The 26,367-nt window shown below is 46.9% G+C and overlaps 1 protein-coding gene across 1 annotated transcript in view; it reads left to right on the top strand.

Moving 5' to 3' along the window:
* The window catches only part of HDGFL2 (HDGF like 2), a 236,887-nt gene that overhangs the window by 116,366 nt on the left and 94,154 nt on the right, over positions 1-26,367 (top strand). Inside the window, exons 9-13 of the mRNA XM_056572250.1 lie at positions 20,768-21,113; positions 21,238-21,323; positions 21,791-21,858; positions 21,946-22,016; positions 22,193-22,294. Of these exons, the coding sequence (XP_056428225.1) occupies positions 20,768-21,113; positions 21,238-21,323; positions 21,791-21,858; positions 21,946-22,016; positions 22,193-22,294 (673 nt within the window). The remainder of the gene's footprint in view (positions 1-20,767; positions 21,114-21,237; positions 21,324-21,790; positions 21,859-21,945; positions 22,017-22,192; positions 22,295-26,367) is intronic.

Raw genomic sequence — 26,367 nt, 5'->3', positions numbered from 1 at the left:
CTTTTATAGCTAAGAGGGCCCTGCCACACGTTTAGCAAAAAAAAAGTGTGTCCCCAAAAATGCGCTGACCGCAGTGACCCTGTAGGGTCGGAGTGTCACAGCTAAAGGTGCTGCGGACACCTACAGATAGTACGCTAAAAGGAAAAAAAAAAAAAAAGGTCTGCGCGTCCCCCCCCAAAAAAAACCTGGGACCGACCGCAGCGACCCTGTAGGGCTGTGGTCACGCAGCTAAAGGTGCTACGGCCCCACGGACACCTACAGACAGTGCGCCAAAAAATCTAAAATAAAAAAAAAAAAATGTTTTAACCCCTAACTGTCCCTACCTAATCTAATGCTTTCCCTAACTGCTTTCTGTGCCAAGAGGCCACAGAAAGGGGGCACTTTCTTTAACTTTTTTGGATGTGAGGAGGGAGATTGCAGGACAGAGCATCGTTCTCCTGCACCCTCCTCCCCCCTCCCCATACTGCAGTGATTGGTGCGATCACTGCGGCCACCCAATCACTGCTGTACTGGGGGGTGGCAACAGTGCCACCCCTCAGTACTGTGTGGATGATGATTGGTGGTGTCTGATACACCAACGATAATGATGATCATCATCATTATCTGGGTCATCTGGCCACACGTGACCCAGATGACCCGGAACCGCAGCAGGCCGCCGGCGGGTAACGGAATCGCAGTAAATCGCTGGTCTGAATTGACCAGCGATTTGCTGCGATCGCATACATGGGGGGACCTCAGGACCCCCCTGGGCGATAAGCTGGGATGCCTGCTGAACGATATCAGCAGGCATCCCGGTCCGGACTCTGCCCGGCGAGCGGCAGGGACCGGAAGAACGCAGGGCGTATCCATACGCCCTGAGTCCTCAAGGACTCGGAAACGGGGGCGTAGTCCTTAAGGGGTTAAATATTGGCACCACATTTGCCATGCGCTAGTCCTGGGGAACAGTCCCTGTTACTATAGAGTCCCTGAATATTAAAAATAGAGGTCTGTCTATTACAAAACTTAATTCCTTTAGAACTCGGGGGTGAATGCCATCTGGACCTGGTGACTTGTCTATTTAGATTTTTTTTTGTAGGCGGCACTGTACTTCTTACTGGGTCAGACAGGTGACCTGTACTGGGGAGTTTACCTTATCACACTGTATTTCACCTGGCATTTCATTTTCCTCAGTGAATACAGTGGAGAAGAATTGGTTTAATATATTTGCTTTTTCCTGATCCCTGTTTATAATTTCTTCCTCATCATTTTTTAAAGAGCCAACACTTTCATTTTTGACCTTTTTGCTATTTATATAGTTAAAGAACATTTTGGGGTTAGTTTTACTCTTTGACAATGAGTCTTTCTGTCTCTCTCTTTGCAGCTTTTATCTGTATTTTACATATTTTAATTTTTTCTCTAATGCTTCACTGCCATCCTGTTTTAGTAATTAAAATGCTTTATTTTTGTAATGTATTGCGCCCTTAACATTTTTTTTAAACTTACTTTATTACAAAGTATATGCATGAAAAAAACAAAAAACGGTATCCATATGAAATGGAGTGAACATGAACATAGCTCAAACAACCTGACCGGCACGTTAGGCAAGGTCATAAAGTGAATATAGTGTGCAGCATATGCAGCGTATAAAGTTGCAATAACAACACCTAAACCAACCACTATAAGTGGGAACTAAAACATGGACAGACAATGGACATAAGACATGACATAGGACAACAGGGAAGACAAACAGACAAAAGACAAACATGTGTCCGACCTCGACCGGAGGAGGGGGAGAGGGAGAGGGGAGAAAGGCATAGGGGGTAGGAAGGAGTAGTACAGCCAATTTTGTCCAGGACAGAGCAGTCTTCCGCGCATGTAGATGGAGTCAAGGGGCAGTAGCATTCTGATCCCTGATGGATAGGAATCTAGAAATGGTGAAGTTTGCCTGCGGAGAAGCACACCATGCCGACCAAACTCTGTGAAACTTAGATGTATTTTTTCGGTGTTTGTAGACTAAATATTAAAAATACAGTGCGGTTCACAAGGGCCTTCCATCCTGCCAGAGTGGGCTTCCTAGGATCCATCAATCGCAAGCCTATGGACTTGCGTGCTAGGAATAAAGTTTCCCGTAGAAAAGTGATCTCGTAAGGGGTCCACTGTTCCTCCTCTAGAAAACCCAAGAGGCCGATCTTGATGTTAAGAGGTGCATTAACGTAGTCAAAAAGTCACACTTGAACCCCGGATTATCTGACAGGACCACATCAAGTGCATGTAGTCTGCCCCCACAGCACCGCAACGGTGGCAATTGGTGGATGTAAGCCTACCCATCTTAACCAAACGGACAGGTGTCAAGTAGGAGTGATGAAACATGTATAACTGGATAAGCCTATTGTTGACTGTAGGGGAAACATGTAAATGAGACGACCGAGCCTCCTCCCACTCCTCCTCGGTCAGACCCGGTATTAGAGTCCTCCACCTCGGTTCAACCGAGATGGGTTCCCTCACCATTTTGGCATGTAAAAGAGTAGTGTACAGTACAGAGATGAGACCCCGGGGGCCCTGTGATCGGAAGACCCCTATTATTGGGAATTTGGAAAACAGTGTTGTGGAAGGGGGGAACTGCGCGGTGAATGCATGTCGGAGCTGGAGATATTTGTAGAAACACTATCTGGGAACCCCACAACTGTCCAAAAATACTGAAAAGACGTCATGTACGTCAGCTATAGTGTGTATCCCATGTGATCTCCAAAAAGGGAGGGTCTAGCAGGTCAGAGAGGTGCGGAAGAAAAGGGTCAGACCAAAGCTGTCGCTCCATCATACTGTCTGTGTAGTCAAGAAGGGTCTCGGAGGCCAATCATACACGTGATGCTAATTTATGTATAGGTAACCACGGAGCCCCAGCGCCAGCTCGTCCCTCCAGCACCGGCCATAGCTGAGACAAATGGAGATAGTGAGCAAGGTGGTGTTCGCTATTGGGGAGGGGTGAGCGATACCCAGTGTCTAAGAAAGTGTAATTGGCCAGCCAAATAATATAAATAGATATCAGGCAACAACATGCCCCCTTCAGTCTTAGAACGTTGCAGAATAGATAATCTAAGCTTGGATCTATTCCCACCCCACACAAATGATAGAAGTTGAGCATTCAGTTGTTTAAAAAAGGACATCGGCACTGGGGTAGACGTGTGCTCAAGAACAAGAGACATTTGGGGAGGATCACCATCTTGACCAGGTTGATGCGCCCCGCCACAGACAGCGGCAAGGTAGCCCAAACCCGAAACTTGTCACGAACAAAAGAAAGTAGTGGTTGTACATTCAGCAAGTGATCATCACCAAATGTGCGACTAATGTGTATGCCAAGAGACTTGAAACGTGAGACTACTCGTAAGCCATGAAAGCACTCCTCCCAGTCACCAGTCCTAAGGGGCATGAAGGCCGATTTGTCCCAATTTATCCTGAGACCCGAGAAGTACCCAAATCTATCAATAATCGCAATCCCTATGGGGAGCGTCTCCCTGGGCCGGGACATAGAGTATCATGTCAGTGTACAGTCCTACCCTATCCTCCCGAGAGCCAATACAAATGCCTTGATAGTCCGGGGACTGCCGAATCTGCAGTGCCAAAGGCTCGATGGCTATGGCAAAAAGGGGAGATATAGGGCAGCCCTGTCGCAGGGCAAAGTATGTGGAGATTACACCGTTCACATACAATCTAGCCTTCGGCGAGCAATACAGTATGGAAATCCATTTAATGAAATTAGGGCCAAACCCAAATCTGCGTAAGACCTCCAACAGAAAAGGCCACTCGACTGAGTCAAAAGCCTTTGCAGCCTCTAAAGAGGCCATGGCCCAATCCTTTGTGCGTGTCCCCCCAATCTGTGTTAAGAACTGGACTCTGCAAATTTTGTCTGAGGTGGAGCGGCCGGGCATGAAGCCCGACTGGTCTGCATGTATAATTTCAAGGATCACCCTGTTAAGTCTAGAAGCTAACATTTTAGTAAGCAGTTTATAGTCTAAGTTGAGGAGGGAAATAGGGCAATATGAACCACAGTCCAAGGGGTCCTTGCCCGGCTTTAAAATAACCACAATGGAAGCCTCATAGAGAGAGTCAGGAAGTCGATTGGCACAGAATGCCATCTGGAACATGGCCAGCAGACGGGAGCCAACTGCTCCCCATACTGTTGGTACACCTCAAGTGGGAGGCCATCGGGGCCCGGCGACTTACCTCTCGCCAAGGCACCCAAGGCGTCATTCAGTTCCTGTAAGGTCAGACTCCAGTAAAGCTCTATCAGTGGAGAGTCTAGGGAATACTATAGTGTCTAAGTAGTGTGCTAGGTCAGGCTGGGAGTAAGTGGCCTGCGAGGTGTACAACTCATAAAATGAGGCAAACCTCGCCGATATATCGGCACTATAGGTTAGGAGAGATCCGTCTGGCCCCAATATCATTTTTATTCATCCATATTGGTTTTCTTTTATTTCTGACCCTTTTATTCCCATAGGGTATATACATCATCTTACAGTTAGAATTTAAGATATTCCTAAAAGTCTCCCATTTAGTGTCAGTATTGTTGTTTTTGAGGACGTTATCCCAATTTATATTAAGGGCTTCTCTGAGTTGATCGAACTTTGCTTTCCAAAAGTTCATTGTTTTTGTGGCCCCTCGAGAGATTCCCTTATTGAAGAACAAGTTATAATGTATTATATTATGATCACTATTTCCTAGGTGTCCTCCTACTTGCACATCAGTTACTCTAGCTGATCTGTTGGTTAATATTAAGTCTAGTTGGGGCACCCCCTCTGGTCGGGCCCTGTACCATTTGGGACAAATAATTGTCTTTTATCTATAGTCAGATCTATATATCTATACTTTACTTTATGAGATTCACAGGTCTCAGTCTCCCAGTTTATATCAGGATAGTTAAAGTCCCGCATTATCACCTCATTATGATTTGCTGCCTTGTTTACTTGCTTCAGTAGTTGATTTGCCTCTTCCATTATGTTTGGTGGCTTATAACAAACCCGTTTCAGAATTTTTTTATTATCTCCATATATTTCTACCCATAATGTCTCCACACTATCGTTTCCCTCCCGTATATCCTCCCGCAGTGCGGACTTCAGACTTGATTTCACATAGACAAACTCCTCCCCCTTTCCGTTTTGTGCGATTCTTCCTGAATAGACTATATCCCTGTATGTTGACCGGCCAGTCACAGCTATCGTCCAACCAAGTCTCTGTTACACTCACTATGTCATAATTTTCTTCAGACATCAACCACTCCAGTTCCTGTTTTATTGGACAGACTTCTGGCATTAGTCAACATGCAATACAATGGTGTATGATTTTTCTTCCTATGAAACCTATCCCTATTAACTATTTTAACCCCTCCCTCTGCTCCACCCACAGGTATGTTACGAAGTAGGTTCCCTCCCTCACCAGTCCCTAGTTCAAACACTCCTCCACCCTTCTAGCCATCTTCTCCACCTACCTCTTTGTCATTGGTGCCAATATGTACCATGACTGCTGGGTCCTTTCCAGCCCCACCCAGCAACCTGTCAACCCGATCCGCGATGTGCCGAACTCTAGCGCCAGGAAGACAACACACTGTTCGGCGATCCCGGTCTCTGTGACAGATCGCCCTGTCTGTCCCCCTAATAAGAGTCCCCCACTATCGATACCGGTCTGGCCTGCCTTGCACTCCTCCCTCCCTCCTGGAGCAGACACCCCCCTGGCGGTCAGAGGCAGTATCATGCTGCAGTACTGCTAGCTCTGAAATGGCATCCCCCTCATCTGCCAACCGAGCAAACTTGTTGGGGTGTGCCAGTTCAGGACTAGCCTCCCTGACACTATTCCCTCTACCCCGTTTTCTAATTGTAACCCAGCTAGCTGCCTGACTGTCCTGCACCTCCGTCCCACTAGCCTCCCCCACCTCTACCCCAGAGAGTACTTGCTCAGTGAGCAGGAGACTCCTCTCCAAGTTGTCAATGCTTCTCAGTGTTGCCAGTCGCTCTTCTAGATCCAGGATCTGGGCTTCCAAATGAGCAACTCGCACACATCTCGCACAACAATATGCACCCTCAAACTGCTGTTCAAGGATTGCATACATTGCGCAAGATGTGCACTGGACTACATTTTCCAACATGGAGGCCATAATAGATTTGGGGATTTGCAAGTATTAACAGAAAAAAAATGAAAAAAAAATAATCTAAATAGTTTATAGTTGCCAAACAGCACCTCTGTCTCTTCACAGCCTGGAAGTGAATTTAGGGGTTTTATCACGGCTAAACCTAAGCATTTTAATTCTTGTACATGATTTTTGTGTGTTAACCTCATGTGTTCCATTACCCAAGGGCATCCAACACCTGTGGTTAGCGAACGCAAGTGTTCCCTAATACGTGTGAACAGGGGCCGAATCGTTTTGCCTATATAATGATATCCACGTACTAATGCCAATACCACATATTGGGTTCTACAAGTAATAAAATTGTTAATGAATAATGTATGTGGACCCAATCTGATATTTTTTACAGTTAACATATGAGTACAAAAGCTTGAGCCCACATTTCGCTGAGCCCACATTTCGCTGAGCCCACATTTGTGATTCCCACTTGGTAATTGTTGTTGTATCCAGTTTTCTTTTTTTCCAGCCTATTTTTTACTAGGATATCCCTTAAATTTTTACTTCTTTTAATTGAAATCACAGGTCTTTTTATGTTGTATTTCTCAAATATTGTGTGCTGCTCTATTAAATACCAGTTATTGTGGATTGCAGATTTTATCACTTTTTCCATCGGACTGTGATCAAACTTAAAAGAAAACGTTCTTTGATTATTCCTATGACTCTGTACAGATTGGATGCGTTTTTTTATTTTTAAAGTAAGTTGTTTCTTGATATTGCTCTAACCCTTTCAAGGGACTTCAATATGATCTTTTGTGGATATCCTCTTGATTTGTCTTTCTGTCAATTCAGCTGCCTGTCTCTCAAAACTGTCCTCTGATGTATTAATCAGTTTTAATCTGTTAAACTGTCCATATGGTAATGATCTACTCCGGTGAAAAACTATATAATTTTTTTTAAAACAACTGGTGCCAGAAAGTTAAACAGATTTGTAAATTACTTCTATTAAAAAATCTTAATCCTTCCTGTACTTATTAGCTGCTGAATACTACAGTGGAAATTATTTTCTTTTTGAAACACAGAACTGTCTGCTGACATCTCTGTCCATTTTATGAACTGTCCAGAACAGCATATGTTTACTATGGGGATTTCCTTTTACCCTGAACAGTTCCTAAAAATGGACAGAGATGTCAGCAGATAGCACTGTGCTCGTGATTCAGAAGACAGCTTTGTGTTTCAAACAGAAAAGAATTTCCACTGTGGTATTCAGCAGCTAATAAGTACAGGAAGGATTAAGATTTTTTAATAGAAGTTATTTACTAATCTGTTTAACTTCTGGCACCAGTTGATTTAAAAAAAAAAAAAAAAAAGGTTTTCACCGGAGTACCCCTTTAAAAGAGCGTTTGTAGCTGTCTGTTTTCTGTATCCCTCTGTTGTCAAGTCATTATTCACTACCTTTAACCTAACATCTAAAAATTCCAGTGTAAGTGGGGCTATAGACACTAGTGAACGATATATGTTCATTGTTAGAATTCATATATATGAAACAAAGTCATGAAACAGAGCGTCAGGACCGGACCATACAATTATATCATCTACATATCGTAGGTACAAGGGCAGGTATTGGGCGTAAGGATTTCTTGATGAATAGATTAATTGATCTTCTAGTACCCCCAAAAAAATATTTGCTAAAATCGGGGCAACTGGTGTCCCCATCGCCGTACCATCATACTGAATAAACCAGTCGTCATTAAACTGAATTGAGTCTTACTGCTGCAATGCTTCCAAGTTTTGATGGACAGCCTGTACGCCTGCATCCTGCGGGTGTACAGGCTCTCTGTCAACGCTGGCAAAAGAAAAATGTGGTTGCCAACCAAATTCTTGTAATATTTTCAGTAGGTAAATATTATGTAAATATCATGTAAATAATATGGAATTGTTTTTAATAGTGGTCTTAAAATAAAATATAAATATTGGGAAAGGGGTTCCAATAGTGACCCTCTCCCCGCCACTATAGGGTGCCCAGGAGGGGCACTAAGAGACTTGTGTATCTTTGGAATCCAGTACCAGTAAGGTTTTTTTAGGTGATACTATGAATAATTTTTCTGCAAATTTTGAGGTGAAAATACTTTTTTCTACGCCTCTACTTACTTAATTTTTATGTTTTATTGTTGGATCTTTCTGTAGCTTAAAATATGGGTTTTTGTCACCCAGTTGTCTATTAGCCTCATTTACATAATAGTTTTTTGACAGAAGGACAATATTTCCTCCCTTGTCTGCAGGTCGAATAATAATATCCTCTTGTGAGGACAGCCATTTCAATGCTTCCTCCTCACCTGTTAGGTTTCTCTAGGACAGTGATTCCCAACCATGGTGCCGCGGCACACGTGTGTGCCGTTCAGCACTGCCTGTGGTGCCGCGGGATTTTGCCGTGATTTTTTTTATTTTTTATTATTATTTTGGTTTTTTAAATGCCCCGGCCTGACCGCGCAGGGGGGAAGGGAAGTCTGCGTGCGCACACAGCGTCCCCCTGCATGGCCTGCATCCCCCTGCGTTTCCCGCGTCCCCCGTGTTTCCCTCCTTCCCCCTCTGTTCCCTGTGTCCCCCGCGTCCCCCTCCTTCACCTTCCGTCTCCTGCGTCACCCTCCGTCCCCCGCTCCCTTGCGCCGGACTCCCGTGCCTGCTGTGGGACTGCGCGGGCCGGCTTGCTTAAGGTACCATACCCTTTCCACCCCTCTGTTCATCTTTTCAACCCTGTCTAAATCCCCCCCCCCCCCACCGTCACCCATGTCCACCCCCCCCCCCACCGTCACCCATGTCCACCCCCCCCCTGTCACCCATGTCCACCCCCCAGTCACTCACGTCCACCCCCCCCTGTCACCCATGTCCACCCCCCCAGTCACTCACGTCCACCCCCTCTCACACATGCCCCCCCCACCTATCCTCCCTGTCGCCCATGTCCAGCCTCCCTGTCGCCCATGTCCAGCCTCCCTGTCGCCCATGTCCAGCCTCCCTGTCGCCCATGTCCAGCCTCCCTGTCGCCCATGTCCAGCCTCCCTGTCGCCCATGTCCAGCCTCCCTGTCGCCCATGTCCAGCCTCCCTGTCGCCCATGTCCAGCCTCCCTGTCGCCCATGTCCAGCCTCCCTGTCGCCCATGTCCAGCCTCCCTGTCGCCCATGTCCAGCCTCCCTGTCGCCCATGTCCAGCCTCCCTGTCGCCCATGTCCAGCCTCCCTGTCGCCCATGTCCAGCCTCCCTGTCGCCCATGTCCAGCCTCCCTGTCGCCCATGTCCAGCCTCCCTGTCGCCCATGTCCAGCCTCCCTGTCGCCCATGTCCAGCCTCCCTGTCGCCCATGTCCAGCCTCCCTGTCGCCCATGTCCAGCCTCCCTGTCGCCCATGTCCAGCCTCCCTGTCGCCCATGTCCAGCCTCCCTGTCGCCCATGTCCAGCCTCCCTGTCGCCCATGTCCAGCCTCCCTGTCGCCCATGTCCAGCCTCCCTGTCGCCCATGTCCAGCCTCCCTGTCGCCCATGTCCAGCCTCCCTGTCGCCCATGTCCAGCCTCCCTGTCGCCCATGTCCAGCCTCCCTGTCGCCCATGTCCAGCCTCCCTGTCGCCCATGTCCAGCCTCCCTGTCGCCCATGTCCAGCCTCCCTGTCCAGGGAGGCTGGACATGGGCGACAGGGAGGCTGGACACCTGTCACCCATGTCCTGCCGCCTATCATCCCTGTCGCCCATGTCCCCCCCGCCTATCATCCCTGTCGCCCATGTCCCCCCCGCCTATCATCCCTGTCGCCCATGTCCCCCCCGCCTATCATCCCTGTCGCCCATGTCCCCCCCGCCTATCATCCCTGTCGCCCATGTCCCCCCCGCCTATCATCCCTGTCGCCCATGTCCAGCCTCCCTGTCGCCCATGTCCAGCCTCCCTGTCCAGGGAGGCTGGACATGGGCGACAGGGAGGCTGGACACCTGTCACCCATGTCCTGCCGCCTATCATCCCTGTCGCCCATGTCCCCCCCGCCTATCATCCCTGTCGCCCATGTCCCCCCCGCCTATCATCCCTGTCGCCCATGTCCCCCCCGCCTATCATCCCTGTCGCCCATGTCCCCCCCGCCTATCATCCCTGTCGCCCATGTCCCCCCCGCCTATCATCCCTGTCGCCCATGTCCCCCCCGCCTATCATCCCTGTCGCCCATGTCCCCCCCGCCTATCATCCCTGTCGCCCATGTCCCCCCCGCCTATCATCCCTGTCGCCCATGTCCCCCCCGCCTATCATCCCTGTCGCCCATGTCCCCCCCGCCTATCATCCCTGTCGCCCATGTCCCCCCCGCCTATCATCCCTGTCGCCCATGTCCCCCCCGCCTATCATCCCTGTCGCCCATGTCCCCCCGCCTATCATCCCTGTCGCCCATGTCCCCCCCGCCTATCATCCCTGTCGCCCATGTCCCCCCCGCCTATCATCCCTGTCGCCCATGTCCCCCCCGCCTATCATCCCTGTCGCCCATGTCCCCCCCGCCTATCATCCCTGTCGCCCATGTCCCCCCCGCCTATCATCCCTGTCGCCCATGTCCCCCCCGCCTATCATCCCTGTCGCCCATGTCCCCCCCGCCTATCATCCCTGTCGCCCATGTCCCCCCCGCCTATCATCCCTGTCGCCCATGTCCCCCCCGCCTATCATCCCTGTCGCCCATGTCCCCCCCGCCTATCATCCCTGTCGCCCATGTCCCCCCCGCCTATCATCCCTGTCGCCCATGTCCCCCCCGCCTATCATCCCTGTCGCCCATGTCCCCCCCGCCTATCATCCCTGTCGCCCATGTCCCCCCCGCCTATCATCCCTGTCGCCCATGTCCCCCCCGCCTATCATCCCTGTCGCCCATGTCCCCCCCGCCTATCATCCCTGTCGCCCATGTCCCCCCCGCCTATCATCCCTGTCGCCCATGTCCCCCCCGCCTATCATCCCTGTCGCCCATGTCCCCCCCGCCTATCATCCCTGTCGCCCATGTCCCCCCCGCCTATCATCCCTGTCGCCCATGTCCCCCCCGCCTATCATCCCTGTCGCCCATGTCCCCCCCGCCTATCATCCCTGTCGCCCATGTCCCCCCCGCCTATCATCCCTGTCGCCCATGTCCCCCCCGCCTATCATCCCTGTCGCCCATGTCCCCCCCGCCTATCATCCCTGTCGCCCATGTCCCCCCCGCCTATCATCCCTGTCGCCCATGTCCCCCCCGCCTATCATCCCTGTCGCCCATGTCCCCCCCGCCTATCATCCCTGTCGCCCATGTCCCCCCCGCCTATCATCCCTGTCGCCCATGTCCCCCCCGCCTATCATCCCTGTCGCCCATGTCCCCCCCGCCTATCATCCCTGTCGCCCATGTCCCCCCCGCCTATCATCCCTGTCGCCCATGTCCCCCCCGCCTATCATCCCTGTCGCCCATGTCCCCCCCGCCTATCATCCCTGTCGCCCATGTCCCCCCCGCCTATCATCCCTGTCGCCCATGTCCCCCCCGCCTATCATCCCTGTCGCCCATGTCCCCCCCGCCTATCATCCCTGTCGCCCATGTCCCCCCCGCCTATCATCCCTGTCGCCCATGTCCCCCCCGCCTATCATCCCTGTCGCCCATGTCCCCCCCGCCTATCATCCCTGTCGCCCATGTCCCCCCCGCCTATCATCCCTGTCGCCCATGTCCCCCCCGCCTATCATCCCTGTCGCCCATGTCCCCCCCGCCTATCATCCCTGTCGCCCATGTCCCCCCCGCCTATCATCCCTGTCGCCCATGTCCCCCCCGCCTATCATCCCTGTCGCCCATGTCCCCCCCGCCTATCATCCCTGTCGCCCATGTCCCCCCCGCCTATCATCCCTGTCGCCCATGTCCCCCCCGCCTATCATCCCTGTCGCCCATGTCCCCCCCGCCTATCATCCCTGTCGCCCATGTCCCCCCCGCCTATCATCCCTGTCGCCCATGTCCCCCCCGCCTATCATCCCTGTCGCCCATGTCCCCCCCGCCTATCATCCCTGTCGCCCATGTCCCCCCCGCCTATCATCCCTGTCGCCCATGTCCCCCCCGCCTATCATCCCTGTCGCCCATGTCCCCCCCGCCTATCATCCCTGTCGCCCATGTCCCCCCCGCCTATCATCCCTGTCGCCCATGTCCCCCCCGCCTATCATCCCTGTCGCCCATGTCCCCCCCGCCTATCATCCCTGTCGCCCATGTCCCCCCCGCCTATCATCCCTGTCGCCCATGTCCCCCCCGCCTATCATCCCTGTCGCCCATGTCCCCCCCGCCTATCATCCCTGTCGCCCATGTCCCCCCCGCCTATCATCCCTGTCGCCCATGTCCCCCCCGCCTATCATCCCTGTCGCCCATGTCCCCCCCGCCTATCATCCCTGTCACCCATGTACACCCTCCATTGTCCATCCCTCTGACCCCCTGTCGCCCATGTCCGCCCCCCCCCCGTCGCCCATGTCCGCCCCCCCCCCGTCGCCCATGTCCGCCCCCCCCCCGTCGCCCATGTCCGCCCCCCCCCCGTCGCCCATGTCCGCCCCCCCCGTCGCCCATGTCCGCCCCCCCCCCCGTCGCCCATGTCCGCCCCCCCCGTCGCCCATGTACGCTCTTCTGCACCCCCCGTCGCCCATGTACGCTCTTCTGCACCCCCCTGTCGCCCATGTACGCTCTTCTGCACCCCCCTGTCGCCCATGTACGCTCTTCTGCACCCCCCTGTCGCCCATGTACGCTCTTCTGCACCCCCGTGTCGCCCATGTACGCTCTTCTGCACCCCCCTGTCGCCCATGTACGCTCTTCTGCACCCCCCTGTCGCCCATGTACGCTCTTCTGCACCCCCCTGTCGCCCATGTACGCTCTTCTGCACCCCCCTGTCGCCCATGTACGCTCTTCTGCACCCCCCTGTCGCCCATGTACGCTCTTCTGCACCCCCCTGTCGCCCATGTACGCTCTTCTGCACCCCCCTGTCCGCTCCTCTACGCTCTTCTGCACCCCCCTGTCCGCTCCTCTACGCTCTTCTGCACCCCCCTGTCCGCTCCTCTACGCTCTTCTGCACCCCCTGTCCGCTCCTCTACGCTCTTCTGCACCCCCCTGTCGCCCATGTACGCTCTTCTGCACCCCCCTGTCCGCCCATGTACGCTCTTCTGCACCCCCCTGTCCGCCCATGTACGCTCTTCTGCACCCCCCTGTCCGCCCATGTACGCTCTTCTGCACCCCCCTGTCCGCCCATGTACGCTCTTCTGCACCCCCCTGTCCGCCCATGTAAAAAAAAAAAAAAGTTTGGCGCCTAATAGGTTTGTTTTGCAGGTTTAACGGTGAAGAATTGTGTGTGGAAGAAATCGTGATGATGGCCCGAACCAGATGGAGAAGAGAAGGCAATGATGCAAATTAGAGAAGACATCATTGGTGAGTTGCTGTATAAAGCAGCACTTTAAACTACATACCCACAGATAAATAGATATAGTGTATTGCGTTTTTTACGTTTTTTTTTTTTTTTTTTTTGTTTTTCTTGCTCGTCAACCTCGGTAGCGGTGCCCCGTGGAAAAAAAAAATTTCCGAGGTGTGCCCCGACCCGAAAAAGGTTGGGAAACACTGCTCTAGGATATAGCAATGCTTTTACATCACACTGAATTCTCTCTATAAGCTGTTGTATGTTGGAACCTGCGGGCAAGGGAGGATTAAACGTAGAAGGTACACCTCCTCTAAATGTATTAGTTTCTACTTCTTCCTCACTCTCTTCAGGACAGTCTAGTAATAATCTTAGATTTTCCCGATCGGAAACGGTGAACGAAGGGTTAACACAAAAGCCCAGAGGGCCCAGTTTAACTGGTCGTTCACCGCTAACATTAGTAATATATTAATTGCTGGAACTACTATTGCACAGAAAAAAACGGTATAAGTTGATTTTACGTACACTTATGTAAATCTATAACAAATTTGCTGAAATCAAATTCTGCTTTTAGAAGGAAATTTAAACCTTTGTTTAGAGTACCTGTCGTCAACTAAACTTTCCCTGATCCCCCTCCCCATCTGTCCCTATGCCTATCCCTGTGTATATTGAGGCTTAAAACGCTGTGGAAATACCTTTTTTTTTTTTTAGCCCTCTTCATCAGCTCAGGAGCACTGTCTCTCTGAGGGGTGGAAGTGTTTCCCAACCAGGGTACCTCCAGCTGTTGCAAAACTACAACTCCCAGCATGCCCAGACAGCCAACAGCTGGAGGCACCCTGGTTGGAAAACACTGCATACAGACTAAGTACAGGGGAGGAATGGCAGCCTGTATCTCTCTCTCTCCTGTGTCTCTCTGCATTAAAAAGTCAATGCTGAAAACCAGGGGCGGTGGGAGCAATTACAGAGGCAGTAATTAAGATGAATGTCAGTGGGGGGCACAGAGCAGGGAGTGCAGTGAGATAATACAATGTATAAGATAACGTGTGGTGAGGGGCAGCGAGAACACAGAGCAGGGGGGAGGGGGAGGTGACTGGCCTCTGTTATGAAAGGCATGTGCAGGCTTGTAGCTCACAGTGAGCTGAGAGTACTGAACTTCCTGTGGAAGGACCAGAGCCCTTTCAGCATTAGTCCTAAAAGCTGTACACTTACTATGAAAAGCATAGGAAGCTGCCTGCAGACCAGGCATAGAAGAGAGACCCCTAGTGGCCAAAAGTATAAAATGAAAAAACTGGTATAAATATTAATATTTTTTAATGAAGATATATTACAATATGTCTTCATTAATGATTATGAACAACATATTAAAAGTTTTTGTTGATGACAGGTACTCTTTGACTTAATTTTGTCCTCAGACTGTATTAATGTGTTAGATAGATTTACTACATTACTTGTGGTGGTAAACGGAGTAGCAGGTTCACCTACCCCCTCCAGGTGACCTGCTTTCTCTTGAAGCCACCTCTGTTTCTGTCATTTCTTGCCTTTGCCCCTTCGGATCTTGTGTCAAAAGGGGGTCGTTGAAGATCCTGCTCAGCCATAAGGCTGGAGGGACCTGCAGCTGGTACACAGTCCATGTTGTTACTTGAGTCTGAACCAGAATCAGTTGTCCAATCATCTTGGTTTTTCAGGTTAGGTCTACGTATTCTAAATCTTCTCTTCTTCTGGTGATTCCAATCAAACACATGACCAGAGTCATAGTCCTGTTTGTCTCTCAAAAATGTTTTTTTTTCTGTCCTTTATATCCGCTTGGACTGGTGTCAGTTTCTTTTCCAATTTTTTCTCAAAATTGAGCATCTGGTCTCCTGTATACCTTGTCTTCAATTCAGCCTTAGCTTTTAACAATTGTGCCATAACATTCTCGTACTCTTGCTCTTTTCGGTGTAACATAAGGCATGTAATTTTCAAACTGTACTCTTGATGAAGTTGATTCCATTCAGATGCAAAGACTAAATAGTCTTGGAAAAGTGATATGTCTTTAAAGACGTGTAAGGCCCTAGGTACACGTTCATACTGGGAATATGATTTTAATGAATTAATTGTCAAAAATATTTAATTTCCTTCTCTGCCAAAGCCGTGATTATTTTTCGACTTGTGGAAAATGGAGGAAATACTGTCCTTGTGTCAAAAACCTGTTATGTAAATGAGGCTAATAGACAACTGGGTGACAAACACATATTGTAAGCTACAGAAAGATCCAACAATAAAACATCAACATTTTGTAAGAACATCACCTAAAAAAAACCTTATGGGTGTCCTATGGTTGCGGGGAGAGGGTCACTATTGGATACCCCTTTCCCAATATTTAGATTTTATTTTAAGACCACTGTTAAAAACAATTCCATCTTATTTACATGATACCTCCCTCCTTCTAAAAATATTACAAGAATTTGGTTGGCAACCACATTTTTCTTTGGCCAGCGTTGACGTAGAGAGCCTGTACACCCCCAGGATGCGGGCATACAGGCTATCCATCAAAGCTTGGAAACATTGCAGCAGTATGACTCTTCATTTATTAATTATATTTGTGATATGTTAAAAAATATTTTAAGCCATAATACTTTTCAGTTTAATGATGACTGGTTTATCCAGTGTGATGGTACGGTGATGGGGACACCGGTCGTCCCGATTTTTGCAAAAAATTTTTTGGGGGTACTAGAAGATCAATTAATCTATTCATCAAAAAAATCCTTACATCCAATACCTGTCTTTGTACCTACGATATGTAGATGATATCCTAATTGTATGGTCCGGTCCTGACGCTCTGTTTCATGACTTTGTTGCATATATGAATTCTAACAATGAACATGTCGTTCACTAGTGTCTATAGCGGCACTACACTGGAATTTTTAGATGTTAGGTTAAAGGTAGTGAATAATGACTTTACAATAGTGGGATACAGAAAACCTACAGCTACAAACTCTCTTTTAAGGTTTGAAAGTTTTCCCCCAGAATATATTAAAACATCATTACCATATGGACAGTTTATCAGATTAAAACTGATTAATACATCAGAGGACCGTTTTGAGAGACAGGCAGCTGAATTGACACAACGACTTAAATCAAGAGGATATCCACAAAAGATCATATTGAAGTCCCTTGAAAGGGTTAGAGCAATACCAAGAAACAACTTATAAAAAAATAAAAAAAACTCATCCAATCTGAACAGAGTCATAGGAATAATCAAAGAACTTTTTCTTTTACGTTTGATTACAGTCCGATGGAAAAAGTGATGATAAAATCTGCAATGCACAATAACTGGTATTTAATAGAGCAGGATGAAATATTAGAGAAATATAACCTAAAAAGACCTGTGATTTCTTTTAAAAGAAGTAAAAATTTAAGGGATATCCTAGTAAAAAAAATAGTCTGGAAAACTGGATACAACAACAACAATTACCAAGTGGGAATCACAAATGTGGGCATTGTAACTTTTGTACTCGTATGTTAACTGTAAAAAATATCAGATTGGGTCCACATACATTATGCATTAACGATTTTATTACTTGTAGAACCCAATATGTGGTATATGCATTAGTATGTGGCTATCATTATATAGGCAAAACGATTCGGCCCCTGTTCACACGTATTAGGGAACACTTTTGTTCACTAACAGGTGTTGGATGCCCTTGGGTAATGGAATACATGAGGTTAACACACAAAAATCATGTACAAGAATTAAAATTCTTAGGTTTAGCCGTGATAAAACCCCTAAATAGGGGAGGCGATAGACATAAAAAACTGTTGCAAAAAGAAACTGAATTTATACTAAAGACTGAAGCATTAGGACCGCTAGGTCTGAATGAGAGGAAAGACCTTAGCATTTTCCCTCCAGATGCATAGAAGAAACAGAGCAGATGATTTAAAGGGGTACTCTGGCGCTTAGACATCTTATCCCCTATCCAAAGGATGGGGGATAAGATGCCTGGTTGCGGGGATCCCGCTGCTGGGGACCCCCGTGATCTTGCATGCAGCACCCCAGTTAAAATCAGTCCCTGGAGCATGTTCGCTCCGGGTCTGATTACCGGCGACCACGGGGCAGGCGGTGTGTCACGTCACGCCTCCACCCCCGTGTGCCGTCACGCTCCCCCCCTCAATGCAATGCACACGCCGCCTGCCCCATGGTCGCCGGTAATCAGACCCGGAGCGAACATGCTCCAGTGACTGATTAGAACTGGGGTGCTGCGTGCAAGATCACGGGGTCCCCAGCGGCGGGACCCCCGCAATCAGCCATCTTATCCCCTATCCTTTGGATAGAGGATAAGATGTGTAAGCGCCGGAGTACCCCTTTAAATGAATTCTGTGATACCATGAATAAAGGAGCAGAATCATTTTGTATTGATTAATGCAACTGTTATTTGTGCCTGGAAGATTTAATATCCTCACCACTATGTTATAGTCTTTAATCTGTGTGTTTCACAAGAGTTAAATTGTACCTGTGTGCAGATAGGTGTGGGGTTAAGCACGGAAGTTTATGGTCTTGAGAAAGTGATGTGGTTGGTGAGAAACGGCCCGTTGGCCATACCTGACTATAATAAATATTAAGAACTGCAATATCGTGAGTGCCATCTATTTCTTTGCTATTATATTATTCTCACTTTGTGTTTTGTTATGGTGTGGAAAAAAATATTCTCTGTGAAATCTACACTGCTCAAAAAAATAAAGGGAACACTAAGCTAATCATGCTAATCGTATGGTTTTGTTGTCAGCACATTCAACTATGTAAAGACGAAAGTATTTCACACAAAGATTATCAATGGAAATCAAATTTATCAACCCATGGAGGTCTAGATATGAAGTCACACTCAAAATAAAAATGGAAGACCACACTACAGGCTGAGCCAACTTTGATGTAATGTCCTTAAAACAAGTCCTAATGAGGCTCAGTATTGTTTGTTTCCTTCACGTGCCCATATGTCCTCCCTAAAATGCCTGGGCATTCTCCTGATGATGTCCTCCCAGATGCCTGGGCATCTCCTGAGGGATGTCCTCCCAAACCTCGACTAAAGCATCCACCAACTCCTGGACAGTCTGTGTTGCAACATGACGTTGGTGGATGGAGCAAGACATGACGTCCCAAATGTGTTCAATCGGATTCAGTTCTGGGGAACGGGCGGGCCAGTCCATAGGATCAATGCCTTCCTCTTGCAGGAACTGCTGACACACTCCAGCCACATGATTGTCTTGCATTAGGAGGAACCCAGGGCCAACCGCACCAGCATATGGTCTGAGGGGTCTGAGGATCTCTAATGGCAGTCAGGCTACCTCTGGAAAGCACACCCCACACCATAACTGACCAATCGCCAAACCGGTCATGCTGGAAGATGTTGCAGGCAGCAGAACGTTCTCCACAGCGTCTCCAGACTCTGTCACATGTGCTCAGTGTGAACCTGCTTTCATCTGTGAAGAGCTCAGGGTACCAGTGGGGAATTTGCCAATCTTGGTGTTCTCTGCACGGTGTTGGGCTGTAAGCACCACTACCACCTGTGGACGTTGGGCCCTCATACCACACTCCATGGAGTCTGTTTCGTTGAAATGGATACATGCACATTTTTGGCCTGCTGGAGGTAATTTTGCAGGGCTCTGGCAGTGCTCCTCCTGCTCCCCCTTGCACAAAGGCGGAGGTAGCAGTCCTGCTGCTGGGTTGTTGCCCTCCTACGGCCTCCTCCACGTCTCCTGATGTACTGGCCAGTCTCTTGGTAGCGCCTCCATGCTCTGGTTACTACGCTGACACACAGCAAACCGTCTTGCCACGGCTCGGATTGATGTGCCATCCTGGATGAGCTACACTACCTGAGACACTTTTGTAGGTTGTAGACTTCGTCTCATGCTACCACTAGAGTGAAAGCACCGCCTGTGGTCACCACCTGCAGAACCACTCCTTCATTTGGGGGGCTTGCTAATTTCCCATAATTTCCAGCTGTTTGTTCCATTTGCACAGCAGCATGTGAAATTGATTGCCAATCAATGTTGCTTCCTGAATGGACAATGTGATTTCACAGAAGTGTGATTGACTGTGATTGACAGTGTGAGTTACATTGTGTTGTTCAAGTGTTCCCTTTATTTTTTTGAGCAGTGCATTTTCTCTCTATACTTGTACACAGTCAATTTAATTCTCCCCTGCAAACTACCTTTTTGTTTGCTCTTGTCTCTTGAGTCTGCGTGAGTTGCCTTCCTGAGATCCCCCCCCCCCCTTAATTTTCCTATACAAGGGTTGATCTAGAAAGTTGCCTCTCGTGAGGATGGCTTTTTACAAGCATATGTAAATGTCCTTAATTCGGATCTGTAATATGGACGTATTTCATGTAAAATACCATCAGGATTTCTTTTTATATGTATGTATAAATAGCTAACCAGGTATTACCAGTCATGTCACGGTCAGCTTTCATTGGAAATGGCGGGGATATGTCCCCCCCTGTCTAAGAGTGAGGGTTGGCGGTTATCAATCTTCACATTTGATGAGGTCTGGGCCTCCCCCCCCCCCCCCCCCCTCCATGTGACCCTGTCCCAAACTAGTACCATTTCTATCTAAAGTCCTAGAGGTTTGCATGTTTATATTCTATAAAAGGAGAAATAGATCCCGTAGGTCTGTTTAGAATCAAATGTATAATCTTATATAACTATGAAAACATTTGTGTCCTTTACTGCGCCAGAATAGTTATTTTCCTATTGGTCTTAAATGTCCATAAAAATTTGATAAGTTCTGGGAACGTTTGTTGCCTTGTGGGACACTGCTGAGTAATAGCTTGTTCTATTTTTTCATACACTTTGTAGTGTTCGGAAATGTGTGTTTGTAAGTGTGTCAGATTTGTGTATATACTGTATGAAATGCTGTTATCCATGTCTATTAGGATGCTGTTCTACTGTTCTTGGTTTCTTCTCATACGCTGTGGGTCTAACTTGGATTTGTCTCACTGAACAGTTGCCAGGACTTTGGCATGTGTTCTTGTGATGTTGCTTTTTTTTTCTATCTTCAACAGTATGTTCTTGCAAAATGGAATTAAGGAAAAGCATGGAGAACAATTGCTCAGAATTTTGGTGGTGTTGTGTTTTGGGAAAACAAGAATTTACTAAAATATAAAATAATGGACTGGAGAGGCATCAGGTCCTTTTTAATGCTCCTAGATTTATTGCACAGATTAGTTTTTTTTGCAGCTGTCTAACTGACAAGTAGGAAGGATGATTTTATTGTTGTATGCTTGAGTTTTCATATTTGTGTCTGTTTTCTTTGGTAAGTGACAGCTCACCAGATAGGATCAGTGAGTGGAAGAAGAGAGATGAGGAAAGACAGCGGGCACTGGAAGAGCGTCGAAAGAAGGAGCAGGAAGAGCAATTGCGTCGGTTAAGAGATGAGGAAAGAGAAGAGGAAGCCAGAAAAAAGATGGAAAAGACTGAAAAAGACAAGGAAGATAGTGACCACAAAAGCAGCAGTAGTGATAGTAAAGAGCGTTCTAAACCTGTGAAGAGGGCGCATACTCAATTTGACTCTGAAAAAGAAAAGCCAAGAAAGAAAACAAACTTATCTAAAAATGCTAAAAGAGAGGGACTACAAAGGATGTCCGATTCAGACAGTGAGAAAAAGGTTTAACTTTTGAATTATTGGAAATTATAGGTTTGCAGTAATGAAAAAATATTCTTAAACCTTTTGTGTGCATGGTTAAATGTTAGTGCTTGCACAGTACAGTGATCAATCTTTCTCTTAAAAGGTCAAGACCAAAAAAAAGCCAAAAACATCAGCTGCTAGCAGGATGCCAATTCAAAAAGATAGACGTGGAGACAGACCAATGGGAAGGTTAGAAATACATCTGAAGACAAACTGGTTTATGTTTCAAAATGTTATTGTGTAAGGGTGAGTTCACACTGAGCAAATCAAGAGGAATTCACGCTGAAAAATTTACGTACCGAAAAAATAATTTTCTTTTTGCACGGAATTTGCACGCGGAATTGCGCGAGGAAATGGGGGGGAAAGAATTTAGGGTTTTTTCAGCCATTTCCTCGCGAAAACTATTTTGGGCGGAATATTTTTTTGCCATTGACTTCTATTTATTTCTGCTAGCGGATTCCGCTTGAAGAATGAACATGCTCTTTCTTCAAGCGGAACGGAATTCAGCATCGGAATTCCGCTAGCAGAATGAGCAGAGGAGATGTGAATTTGGAGCGGAGAATTCAAGAGGAATTACTCAAGTAAATTCCTCTTGAATTACTCAGTGTGAACGCACCCTTACTCTTTTTGTTTTCACACCCAACAAATCTTTTTAGACCATCAAAGAAAGAAAAAACTGTGAAAAATCTTGAGGTTGTCAGTGATCGGAAAGTTCAAAAGAACGGTAAGGTTGTTTGGGGTTTCAAATTAAATGGTGTGTGAAGGTAATCCTGTGTGCCAGTATATTACACATGAATCTTGTCCTCTGCAGAGCCCAGTATTGGAGAGCAACTCCAGAAGCTGCACAGTGAGATCAAATTTGCCCTGAAGGTGGACAGTCCTGTGAGTAATAAAGTACTCATGTATATAGTTATTGCCTAAAATTTTGATAGTGAAATCTATGTATTGTATTGTGTTGTCATTTTTATTTTGCCTGTTGATAATTCTTGAACACAGAATCTACTCTGGATTGCTGAGTTTATAAATGTCTTCTTCTTTTGTTCTTTTTTACTGCATAGGATGTACAAAAGTGTTTAGATGCTCTTGAAAAGCTTGGAAGTCTTCAAGTAACTTCTTGCATATTACAGAAGAACACAGATGTGGTGGCTACACTTAAAAAGGTGAGAATATTTAGTGTTTTTCTTTTTTCTATCTTTTTACAGGGTGCCAGGTTTAGTGTATATACCCGGTTAAAGACTTCTGGGTTAACAAAGGCTGGGTAGTCCATTTAAGACCCTTGCCTCTTTTGTCAGAATTTTTCATATTTTGCAAGAGCTAACGCATTCAATAGATAGAGATATATCTATCTCTAATTACTCATAAGTGATCACACCTCTCACATTTTTGCGAATATTTTATCTTTTCATGTGACAACATTGAGACCACAAGGAGGAAACAGCTGGTTCTGGGAAAACCTGGCGAGGCTACCGCAGAACTCTGGCAGAAAAATCTGATTTCGACTATAAGGCGCACACCCGAGAGTTGTGTACAAAAGCAGGCTTTATTAGTTCATTAAACATGCAGGATGAATGGGACAACACGTTTCAAAGGTTCATCCTTCTTCTTCAGGTCCTTTTACATTACATAACATACAACATACCCATGTATATATACAGGATTGCAAATTCAAAAATTGGCGAAGTGTGGATCACGGGGTCGGGGGGGGGGGGAAGTTAAATCACACCCCCTGGTCCCGGGTATAGGATCGTGTACTGCAGGATTGAGTACTGTGTAGGTATAACACACTGACATTTTGCCCATTGATTATAATGGGCTGGTTACAGCCTATGCAAGTGAGAGAGGCTGAGTAGAATTGATATACAGATCGGTGTCTGGCTGTTTTGTGTATCAGGGACTTGTGAGCTGGATAGAGTCCCGTCGCTGGTGAACGTGAGAAATAGATTTTAACTCCCTCGTATGATTATGATGATGGATAGAACTGTCTCACTGGGTTAACAAGGTCCCCATATATGGTGATATGGGTCAATAGTATGTTAATTGGCATGGGAAAGTAAACAAAGCTGCCTGTGAATGAAACTAGCAGTGGGGGTAAAAAGGAGTTGCAACAAATGGTCTGTAGATGACAGCAGAGGCTAATAAGTATTATGAAAGGCAATAGTGAGAGATACATATTGCAAGTCTGTATATGGCTGGATTGGGATGTTAATAGTATTGCTGTGGTAGTTTAATGATGTTAGTGAGCTGGTCTAATAGGGGGTTAGGGGTGTAATGATGAAATAGTGAGCATGGGGGAAAAAATATATATTGATGTATGTGATGTTGATTTGGATGGGAGAATGTGGTGTGGGATTAAGGGGTGCAGAACTGGAGGGGTGATGTAAGGGGTCGTAGGGGGAGGGGAGTATGGCATGGGGATGTGGGGATATGGTTTAATCTGATAAGTTTGGTGGCTTTGTTCAGCCCGTGAGGTTGGAGCGTGTTGTTGAGTTTGAAGATCCAGAACATTTCTCTTCTTTTAAGGGTCTGGAATCTGTTTGAATTGTGACTAGGGACGAAGTCAATGGGAAAAATCGTGATGGGATTGGTCTCTTCCGGATGTTTTACTGCACAGTGTCTGGACATGTAGTGGATATTTTCGCTTGATGTGGTTTCTATGCTTGTTCAGTCTTGAGTGCAGCTCTTAGGTGGTCCTGTTGACATATTGTTGGCCGCAGATGTAGGAGATAACGTATATGACGAATTGAGATTTACAAGTGAGGTGATATTTGATGGGAAATGACTCTCCGGTGTTGTTGTTTTTAAAGTGCTCCTTTTTGTGTGTGCTGGTCTGGCAGCAGCGGAATCTCCTGGTGCCACATCTGTATGAGCCTTCTTTGGCGACTGTGCTTCCTTGAGTTTTTTTTAGTGTGTTAAGTCTGCTGGGTACCACCATATTTCTCTGTAGGTGATCCAAGGTTTTATGGGAAGAGTGCTTTTTAGGACCGGGTCCATGAGTAGTGTGTGCCAATGTTTGCTCAGCATGGCATGAATGTGACACTGGGCTAAATTGTATGTAGTGATGAAATTGTGGTTCGTCTTTTTCTCGTCTTCTGGGTTTTCGGTTGTATTGATTTTTGGTTTTAGGCAGTCTTCTTGTGTTAAATCTTTTGTTCTGTTGTAGGCCTCTCTGAGAAGTGGTGCTGGATAACCTTTTGCGTTAAAACGGTTATATAGTATTTTGGCTTGGTTGTGGAAGTTTGGTCGGTACAGTTTTTCCTAATCCTTTTGTATTGACTGTACGGTATATTTAGTCTCTCTTGTTTTTGGTGGCCGCTGTTAAAGGGTAAGTAGCTGTTAGAATCAACTTGTTTTGAAATGAGTAATGGTGTTGATTGCCCCGTCTTTGTCTGATTTCCAGATTGAGGAATTCGATTTTTTTTCCAAGGAATAGTTTGTGGTGAGATGAATCCCCCAATAGTTGGCGTTGATGTTACAGATGATTCCATTAGTTTAGGGGGGTCCATCTCACAGTAGAAACAGGTCATCTATATACTGACTGTAGATTATGGTGTGTTTCTTGAAGATGTCCTTGGAGGTGATGTAACCTTCTTCAAATGCTCCCATTACCAAATTAGTGTACGACAGTGCCACCTGTGTCCCCATCACGGTGGTAGGTGGCACAGTTATACTGGAAGAAATTGTTGCTGAGGGTGAGTTCCAAGCAGTTCATCAAGAATTGTTTCTGTGACTCCGGAATTGTGGTGTTCACAGAATCCATTCTTGATGAAACTGCTTGGCACTGCGGTAGCCTCGCCAGGTTTTCCCAGAACCAGCTGTTTCCTCACAGCAGGACCGACGGCCAGCTGCCGCCCAACACTGCACACCGCTACCTGTTACATGTGATCGACCAGTGTTGTGCCTGCCTGCACAACACCCATAGGTGAGCAATATTCTTACTTTGGACAACGTTCCAACCTATTACAATTAGGATTAATTGCGCTATATTGCGCCATCTCTGCTTTTCTTCCCCCTCTCCTGCAACATTGAGACCACAGCCTCTCGAACATTGAGCACACCTCACAATGTTACTCTCCTCTCAAAATTAAAGCTAGCTTATAGTGTATTAACTTTTGCAACACAGGTACGTACACCCTTAAATGGAAATGTCTTAATTGTCCCAAAGTGTCAGTATTTTGTGTCTCCTTGCTAAAGCCACACTATAGTGGTGAAACATGTAGGGTTTGACAGGCTTAGATTTTAGGAGCATCTCCAGGTCTCTACAGTAGGGATCAAAAGTTTGAGCACCCCAGGTAAAAAAAAAAAATGTATTAATGTGCATAAAGAAGTCAAGGAAAGATGGAAACATCTCCAAAAGGCATCAAATTACAGATGAAACATTCTTATAATATGTCAACAAAAGTTAGATTTTATTTCCATCATTTACACTTTCAAAATAACAGAAGAAAAAAATGGCGTCTGCAAAATTTTGGCACCCTGCAGAATTTATAGCATGCACTGCACCTTTTGCAAAGCTGAGACCTGCCAGTGTCATGGACTGTCTCAATCATCATCTGGGAAGACCAGGTGATGTTAATCTCAAAGGTTTTAAAGTCCCAGACTCATCTGACCTTGCCCCAACAATCAGCACCATGGGTTCTTCTAAGCAATTGTCTAGAAATCTGAAAATAGTTGACTCTCACAAAGCTGGAGAAGGCGTTAAGAAGATAGCAAAACGTTTTCAGATGTCAATATCCTCTGTTCGGAATGTAATTAAGAAATGGCAGTCATCAGGAACAGTGGAAGTTAAAGCAAGATCTGGAAGACCAAGAAATAGATCAGACAGAACAGCTCGCAGGATTGTGAGAAAAACAATTCAAAACCCACGTTTGACTGCACAGTCCCTCCAGAAAGATCTGGCAGACACTGGAGTTGTGGCACACTATTCCACTATAAAGAGATACTTGTACAAATATGGTCTTCATGGAAGGGTCATCAGAAGAAAAACTCTTGTACGTCCTCACCACAAAAATCAGCGTTTTAACTTTGCAAATGAACATATAGACAAGCCTGATGCATTTTGGAAACAAGTTCTGTTGACCGATGAGGTTAAAATTGAACTTTTTGGCTGGAATGAGCAAAGGTACGTTTGGAGAAGGGGAACAGAATTTAATGAAAAGAACCTCTGTCCAACTGTTAAGCATGGGGGTGGATCAATCATGCTTTGGGGTTGTATTGCAGCCAGTGGCACAGGGAA

This window comes from Hyla sarda, chromosome 1, assembly GCF_029499605.1.
Source record: "Hyla sarda isolate aHylSar1 chromosome 1, aHylSar1.hap1, whole genome shotgun sequence".
Taxonomy (NCBI): Eukaryota; Metazoa; Chordata; class Amphibia; order Anura; family Hylidae; genus Hyla; species Hyla sarda.
The sequence above is the reverse complement of the archived record's forward strand: the minus strand, read 5'-3'. Positions and strand labels throughout refer to the sequence as shown.